Source organism: Lycium barbarum, chromosome 3 (genome assembly GCF_019175385.1).
Source record: "Lycium barbarum isolate Lr01 chromosome 3, ASM1917538v2, whole genome shotgun sequence".
In the NCBI taxonomy this organism is placed as follows: domain Eukaryota; kingdom Viridiplantae; phylum Streptophyta; class Magnoliopsida; order Solanales; family Solanaceae; genus Lycium; species Lycium barbarum.
In genome coordinates, this window is record NC_083339.1 from 22,654,104 (window position 1) to 22,663,370 (window position 9,267).

Below are 9,267 nucleotides of genomic sequence, written 5' to 3' on the forward strand. Positions count from 1 at the left end.
CCGAGTAATATGTTCGGTAGGTCACCCGCGATCGGTCAAGATAAGCTACTCCGTAATCGATTCAGAAAAACTTCTGATTCTCCTCAGCATTTACACATCACGTACGTAACGGCTTCAATGTATTGATCGTGATCATTATGAGGGTATGAGGGGCTAATTACACGCAGGGCGTTACTTAGGGTTACACTAATAATATCCCCTTCCCCTCACATGTAAAGCATCTGACTTTCATCACAATAGCATCAGCTCATAGTTGTAACAAAGCTATCGAGCCCTTTACCGGTGATCCTATCTGACAATTCAGCCAGAAATAGCTCAAAAAGATCTACTTGACTCTTTTTACCGTCTTATAATTTGTTGTTCTTATTCTTTACTTTCATCATCTGTACATGCAAGTCATTTCGCATCATGAAACTAATATTTGCTCTTTACAATTTACGTGCCCTTAACCTACAAATATGAATTCATTTGTTATCCTAAGTTACAAATTTAAGGTCAACACTTACAATGTTCATTCAAGCGAAGAAAAACGAGAAAATATAACACCTAATCTATATTTTTACAACTTAAAAAAATGTAAGACAAATTTGACACATGACTCTTACTAAGGAATAGCCGGTTCAAAAGTTTGTAGTCAATGGACACTTGAGATAAAGCTGTAAGACATTAGTTCTAGAAAATTTTATACTAGTTGCTATAAGGAAAACAGTGCATTATATGATTCTAGAATTTGGAAGTTAAACAATCTTCCTCAGGCAAAAAATTTTACTTCGACAATCAAAACATTAAAAGGGCTTAAAAATCCAGTTAGTCACAATCTACTTAACAAGTAAAGTCAAGTTTAGGCACTTTGAAGCCAAACAAGCATATTGTTTAACAATCTCATTACTCACATATTTTCTCCCAAGAACTTGTAAGCACTCCACATCACTCCACTTGCAATGCTCATAAGCTGGTGAAATATATCACAAGTCACAAATACTTGTTGTTTGAGGATATAATGAAGTTCAAAGTTGGCCTATATAATTGCAATATAAGATACAAATTATGTACAAAACATAGAAGTCCAATACTGCTCCCCTTATCCATGAATATGATTGGCCAACTTGGACAAACCTTTTCTTTCCAAAGGTTAAGCTGAAAACTGAAAAGCTTTATAGTCACTGAAGCCAATCCAATGCTGAATATCAGATTTCTATCAAGGCAAGTCAAAGCCTATACGGGAAAGAGGAATATACCAACTCGGATGAAATAACCAGAGAGACTAAAAGTAGAGTAATTGTCCATTCTAAAATAATCCTGCAAAACTTGTCTATATAAGCTACTTGCATCTGTACTAAAAGCAATTTGAGATTGCTTGTATCGACGAAGGCAGGAAGTTGAGAGGATGTACAATTGTAATAGATCTTTAATTGTCAAGGGATAATGATGAATGGTGAAGCAGAAGGTTACTCAAGGTTCATCTGATTCACTTCCTCCAAGCTGAGCATCTTGAATTATTGAATAGCTGCTTCCATCTGGACCCAAGATCTTAAACCTACTTAGCAGGAAGAACCAAGAAACTTAGTAGGCGTTTGCGCAATATTTGGTTGAAGCTGGAAAAAAAGTACTTCAAGTCGAAGCTTAGGAGTATTTGGATGCTGAGGTTGTGTTTGGACATGCATTTCACTTGGGAAAAAGTTCAGCGAGTGAATCATCATTTCATTTGAGTTACTCCTCAAACAAAGTTTTCAATATTTTACTTCAATATTTTCAAATATTGATGGTCAAACCATTATTTGCAGATAGTAAAATGAAATATTGTGTATGTCCAAACGACTTGATACATGATTAGACACCAAACTGAAAGGCGAAAGAAACACAATGATACCTCTCAAGGATGAATCTCCCTTCCTTGTACTTTTGGCTTTTCTCCTGCGCAGCTTCCTGAAAACATTCAATCGCTGTTGGTACAACATATCATGGTAAATAGAACCGAATCATAAAAGGTCAAGAACAAAAGCAGAGTCGTGACATAGAGAAAATGAGACTCACATATTTCCACCCCACAATAGAGCCACATCCCACACAGAATATGTCAACAACAGTGTGCATTCCAGTCAGCATCATCCGCTCTTCTTTCTCTCCAAGTGTAACATTCACACTGCAACGCCAATGAAGGAGCAGACATAACATACACTCTTGCAAGTGGAAAACACAAACTATAGGATACAGTTGCTAGGCACATTTTCTGGGTTTCCGCAATATCCAATTCAAGAAATGAGTTTGGTTTTCTATTTGAGATGGGATAAGACATTCTTGTACTTCAACACTTGGAGCAAAACCCCAGCATAGAGAAGAAATAATTAAAGTAATGGGGAAATATTTAGGGCTTTTCATTTTTGGTCCGACAGCCAAAATTAATTACGGGCGCTAGCCAAAATATACAAACCCAAAAGATTGATAATGTATATTATATGTATTTTGTATGTAGACTTTGTGTATACTGTATATTTATACTTAATATACAAAACCTATACATTTGCTGGCTCTTATTTGTTGAGCGGTCCAAAAATGTAATTATCCCAAATTTTTACACTAATTTATAAGATTCAGTTTCCCAAACTTTAATCTCAACCTTCAAGTGGCCCTCCCTGCATTAGCATTAATAGAGTTAAGAGAGTCCATCTGAAATGCAGGTTAAATTGAACACTTACACTCGATCAAAGAGGTAAGCCTTCCCATGCCTGCATTGGAATGTCTAGAGAAAGGGTAAAAGACCGAGTTAATCCACAGACAGTTTCCAACTAATAGCATGAAGACAGCATAAACCAGAATCCAGCAATAGTACCACTCAGAACAATTATACATCCAAATTATCTTTATGTTGGGTAAAGATCAATAAAGCTCAATTGAATGTCAAGGAGATCTTCAGGCAACATAGCCATTAGAAATTGACTAACTTCAATAACCTTTTCAGGCACGTACCTCATATAGACCTAGCTGTTTAATTGAAAGGTTAAACTAAGGCCAATAGTTCGCTAGGTAACCTCAGCTAAAAAACAACGGCAAGCAATTAGCCAACCTTGGCTCACAGCAGAAAGAGCCAACTACACTGAGGCTGAGTGGCGAAGCTTTTATATGTAATAGCAGATTGCGTATGTATGATATAGAGAATAAGAAAAAGAGATTGGCATGTTTAATGAAGCAGTTTCATTCTCACTGGACATATTACTGAAAGCAAGGTCATTTTATCCATCTGGTACTGTGTATTATAGATTTAACAACAGATTTCCAAATTGCCCCGTTATGTTGTAATCGTCAGTGAGAAATTTGCACGGGTCTGTCTACTGTGGCACATATGAAGTTCCACTAATAGAAAGCACCCAACATCCAATTCAGACCGAAGTTTTATTTTGAAGGATACTGAACAAGGACAGAATAGTGTTATTGTCATAAAAATTCTCTAGCAATTCGTAACACACTGAAAGTCCAGATCACAACCCATCACGGGCTTCCCGAACTATGGCATACCAGTGTGCAAACACTCATGATTCGAGACAATAAAACACAGAAAAATAAGAACTATCAGTTTATAGTCAGACTGAAAAAATGATCATTTATAAAAAGGAACAATCTGCAGCAATGTTATGCAAGAAAACCTAGACTAGGAGATAACGAATCTTCTGCAGGCCACATTAAGCTCAAGTCCATTTCGGACCTTCCCAAGCCCGACATATTACCAACAGACCGACTAAACTATGAGCCAGAATTTTAATCATTCAAAGCTCCATCTCCAAACTCCAGAGAAAAACATTAAACAAGACATTTGTGATGACAGTCCATAATGACCAGTCTCAATTTGACAACACAACACAGACTTCATGCAGGCCACCCAACTTCCTCTTACATAGCTTTCATCTTTCTTAATGATTGTTCTACATAAAAGGAGTCCAGTTGAGTATCATTCATTCCCATCTATCCGTTCAGAGTGAAAGAAAGGTATACACAAATAGCACACATATTAGGAGTTTTTGGAATTCAAAAGTAAATAACCCCTCCAATCCATCTAATACCGTTGTACAATGTTTGACTGGATATTCAATTTACGATGTTAATTGGACTTCACATTACATTAATAGTAGAGAAAGATATCAGAAAGCATTACTCAAACTTTAGTATTTGAATAGGTAAATGAATTTGATTCTTCTTTCTCAAAAAAAAAAAAAAAAGGATAAATGAGATTGAAATATTGAAAATTGTGAAAGTTGTAACCTTATCAGCAAAAATTGCAAAGTTGTGTAGAATAATTTTTACTAGGGTGGTGTCAAACAATTTGGACGTGAAAAAAGAAGTGCCATGTAAATTTAGACAGCAGGAATAGTTAAGACATTTAAAGTCCACACGAAGCTGAGATCTAGGTGCACAAACAATAGTACAATAAGGATTTAGTAAAAACACACAATAAAAGAGAAGGAGGCACGATGTACGCAATTTCAAACACTGAACAGATAATGGAGAAACCAGAAAGATGGATGATCAGTTCTCCATGAAGCTGACACCCATGGCATAAGAGAAAATCAGCACCCTTGTATATTTACAAGTTGAGTAGCTTGACATGTCATACAACAGATATTTTCCACTTGTGAGCAAATTGAAAGGACAATTTCATGAACCACCTGAAATGGTTGATTACTCATCAACCTGAATAAAAGAGTTAATGAAACAGCAGCCGAGAAACATCACTGCTTAATTAAGACATCCCTTTGGCAAGGAAACAGTAAAACTTTATCAGATGAAACATAACCTTGAGAAGGAATTTGTAATTTGTCCTATTTTGCACCATCCTCAACCAGCAAGTGGTCCAATATTCTTAGTCTAGCTGAATGTAAAATAAAAGGAGTAGCTTAACACCCCTATAAAGTCCAAGGCACTAGGAGGCTACAACCGTGGGAGTAGTTAGATACATCAGACAAGTGAACTAAAGAAGTATCTAAGCACTCCTGAAAAAATGAATGCTACTTAGAGGACAGAGATGAGTGCCGCAATACACACTGCTCCCCACATCCTAGAGACCTACAGATTTCAGAAGTTCATGAACTGACTAAGGGTGTGTTTGGTGTCAAGGAAAACATTTTCCAAAAAATGTTTCCAATTTTCCCATGTTTACAACAACAACATACCCAGTGAAATTCCACAATGTGGGGTCTGGGGAGGGTAAAGTGTACACAGACCTTACCCCTATCTCGAAAGATGGGAGGCTATTTCCAAAAGACCCTCGGCTAAAGAAAACATGACAAGAAAAGGTCAGATAGGCACAAATAGCTCAAAGCAATATGAAAATGCAACTAACGAAAGTGAAAGAAAACCCTGATAAAGCATTCTGAGAAAAAAGAAGCAGTGGCTACCACCGATAAATAAGATATTCAAGGTACAAGAAACAATATATAGTAGCAAGGATCAAAGGACAATAAATTGTACATCAAAACTACGACTACTAGTACGAAGGGATACGCAGGACAACCTACTAGCCTTCTATCCTAATCTGAGTCCTCCATAGCCTCCTATCTAAGGTCATGTCCTCGGTAAACTAGAAATGCGCCATGTCCTGTCTAAGCACCTCTCCCCAATACTTCTTCGGCCTACCTCTACCTCTTCTGAAACTGTCCATAACCAACCTCTCACACCTCCGTACTAGGGCGTCTCTGTCTCTCCTCTTCACATGCCCAAACCATCTCAGTCGCGCTTCCCGCATCTTGTCCTCCACCGATGCCCCTCCAACCTTATCCCAGATATCTTCATTCCTGATCATATCTCTCCTGGTGTGCCCACACATCCATCGCAACATTCTCATTTTTGCAACTTTCATCTTTTGGATGTGCGAGCTCTTGACAACACTCCGCCCCGTATGACAAAGTCGGTCTCACTACCACTTTATAGAACTTGCCTTTAAGCTTTGGTGGCACCTTCTTATCACACAGCACTCCTGAAGCGAGCCTCCATTTCATCCACCCTGTACCAATATGATGCGTGACATTATCGTCAACATCCCATTTCCTTGTAATAATAGACCCAAGATACTTGAAACTTCCTTTCTTTTGGATGGCCTGGGTACCAAGCCTCACTTCCACGCCAACCTCATGTGTCACGTCACTGAACTTGCACTCCAAGTACTCTGTCTTGGTCCTACTCAAATTGAACCCTGATTTTCCCATGTTTGGTTGGCCAAAATATTTTGGAAAACATTTTCTCTGGGAAAACAAGTTCCTTAAAAATGAGGAAATAACTTCCCTATTGGAAATAGGAAAATAAGTTTCATAATCGACATTCCAAGTTCCTTGTCTCCTCCCCATCCACCCAACGCCCCCAACCCACAACCCTTGACCATCCCACCCTCCGCCACCCCCGAATCCGCACTCCCTACCCCATCCCACCTCCATAGTATTTTGCTAAATTACATTTATGCTCTTGGGATAATATTTTTTTGCCTACTTACCAAACACTACAAAATAAGCAAGAAACACAGTTGTTTTCCAAGAAAACATTTTCCATACCAAACACACCCTTACTCCTTGATTACTACAGTTCCACACCCTCTGCCTCATTATAATCCACAGCTTAAAAGAATAGACAAGGCCATGGGCGCCTGCTACCCTTCAATCTTAACCATGTTTAGCCACCATTTTTCCTAGTCCACAAACTGTGCCCTGTTTAGTTACTGAGAGTTCCAAGTGCAAAAGATATACTGAGAGGAGAATTTCTTCTAGCAGAAAAGTAACAATTTGACTGTCACACATAGACCAACCAAATGTTGCAAAAATGAAACATTCCGCCTATGTATAAAGTACAGTCGATCTCAAAACCAAATAAAAGAGGACTATAATAAGTTGATAACCGGGCGAAATCGGTCAAACTGCAATGAACATGATAATCATGTAAACAATATATGATCGATATAGTCGACCCCAACTAATTTGGTACTTAGACCTAACCAAAAAAAGAAGGCAGGACATAAATGTTATCATCAATTTCCTTCTAGCCTAAGATAAACATCAATGTATAAAGAACATACAAAACAAAAAAGGAAAATTAAAAAATTTCAAAACACAACCCACAAGGTAAATACAACAACAACGAACCCAATGTAATCCCACAAGTGGGGTTTGGGGAGGGTAAAGTGTATGCAGACCTTACCCCTACCTTGAGAAGGTAGAGAGACTTTTTTCGATAGCTCAAAGAAAGATGAAAACAAAAGGCAATAGCAACAAGCAGAAACAACAGCAAGATAATAAGATAACCGAGGCTAAAGAGACAGTAATAGAAATCTAAGAATACAAAAATACAAGAATAATACTAGTACTCCGGGAATGGAAAAGAAGTACGCTCGACTACCATACAAAAATACAAGAATAATACTAGTACTCCGGGAATGGAAAAGTAGTACGCTCGACTACCTACTAACCTTTTATCCTAATTCTTGACCTCCACACCCTCCTATCGAGGGCCAAATGAGATGATACTACAGATATCGAGGGTCAAATGAGGTAATACTACAGAATCAAATGAGAAAATACTACAAAATCACAAGCCCATACAACAACAGCAACAAAAACCCAGTGTTAAAATACTGCAACACATACAGAACGATATGTGATACACTTTCTTTTTTAGTCCGTCCCAAAAAGAACGATACGTTTTCTTATTTGGCAACAATTTAACTATACATTTAACCTTTTACGCTTAACGAGATGATTTATAACCACACAAATATCTTTGGCTTGTTTTAGAACCCAAGATTCAAAAGTCTTCCTTTATTTTTTAAACTCCGTACCCAGTAAAACTATATCACATAAATTGGGACGGAGGGAGTACAACACATACACAAAACTACCATGCTACATATAGATAAACAGAAAATAGATAAAAAGATAAAGGGATACCCTAGAAATAATGTGATCAGCAAGACCAAAATGGGTATGACAGTGCTTGCATCTATAGATGTTTCCTTCAAGACTGATCACAAATAGCCTACCCATCTTTCTTCTTTCTTTTATCAAACACCGATCAAACTATACCCTTCAAAAAACCATTAAAAAAATAAAAAGATTAGTTTTTCTTATCAGCAAAATCAAGCAAACCCCAGATTGAAAAGGAAAAAGAAAAACAAGAATCAACAAACAATTGATCAAAACAAGAGTGACCCAATATAATACAATGCATAAAAATACAAAAAAGACTAACCCCTTTTTGCAGAACAAGTGATCTACCAAAACGGTTGAGTCATGTGTTTGTTATTCACGTATTTATACCTGTGTGAGGAACTTTTCATAAAACCCAATACTCCAATAGGAATTAAACGAGTTTTTGTGTTTTTCTTTTTAGCTTTTCTTCTTTAAAATTTTGTATGATTGTATTTACATTTCTACCCCTTTTGTCCTTTTATATTAATCGGTTATATCTTCGAAGTTTTTTTAAATGAATACACTTGGAGTTATTCCCGAGTGGACGGTTTTGGATAGTTAAGATATTTCAGCAATTTCTTGATAGTTGTTGTTTATGTGAGGGACATTTGTGACCTTTAACTATGTAATCTTTCCGGTTACTTTTACACGTTCAGTTTGAAATTTGCACATTCTTTAAACGGAAAAGGGCCAAATATACCCATGTACTATGAGAAAAGGTTTAAATATACCCCTCATTATACTTTGAGTCCAAATATACCCCTATTGTTATATTATTAGTTCAAATATATCCCTCATCCGTTAAGTTTGTCCAAGTTAGACATTCAATCCTACGTGGCATTGACATTTGATGAGGTGGATACCACGTGGCATGCCACCTCAACACCCCTAACTAATTTTACCTCTTCCCTCTATTTGTTCTTTTACCACTAAAATTTCCTTCCCCGCAACCAATGCCGTCATCTTTGTTGGGAATAGCAAAAAGAGAGAAACGGATAAGCGTTTTACAACAGGTTCCTTTTACCCAGAGAGGTTTTTCAATTCTGTCCGCAAACTTCACTTAACACAATAAGTAACTAAAGAGAAGAGAAAAAATGTTAACGAGTAAATATACATTCTAGGAATTCAAAATGCTGCACAGAAAGAAGGCAAAAACATCGGTTTCTTCATCTCAGGTAATTCAATCTGACTCATCTTTTTCCCATCCCCGGTCTACATTTGAATTATGGTGATTTGCTTGCAGTATTAATGGTGACGGTATTACACCATTGCTTGCGGTGTTAGCGGTAATGGTGGCAGGGGCGAAGAAAATTTTAATTGTAAAAGA

General features: G+C 37.2%; 1 protein-coding gene across 4 annotated transcripts; it reads right to left on the reverse strand.

Annotated features, from left to right (window-relative positions):
• Window positions 1–816: 816 nt before the first annotated feature.
• On the reverse strand, window positions 817–8,378 carry LOC132630751 (protein yippee-like). Of its 4 annotated transcripts, none has more exons than XM_060346332.1 (6): window positions 8,221–8,377; window positions 7,920–8,055; window positions 2,697–2,740; window positions 2,035–2,143; window positions 1,871–1,943; window positions 817–1,537 (listed from the first exon to the last, which is right to left on the reverse strand). In XM_060346332.1, the coding sequence occupies exons 2-6, from the start codon at window positions 8,013–8,015 to the stop codon at window positions 1,497–1,499; spliced, it is 363 nt and encodes a 120-aa protein (XP_060202315.1). In that variant the 5' UTR covers window positions 8,016–8,055; window positions 8,221–8,377; the 3' UTR covers window positions 817–1,496. The 4 variants fall into 4 exon arrangements, with proteins under 4 accessions (XP_060202315.1, XP_060202314.1, XP_060202316.1 ...); XM_060346331.1 differs by having other exon boundaries at window positions 868–1,537; window positions 1,871–1,926; XM_060346333.1 differs by having other exon boundaries at window positions 1,523–1,595; window positions 1,871–1,926.
• Window positions 8,379–9,267: the final 889 nt, after the last annotated feature.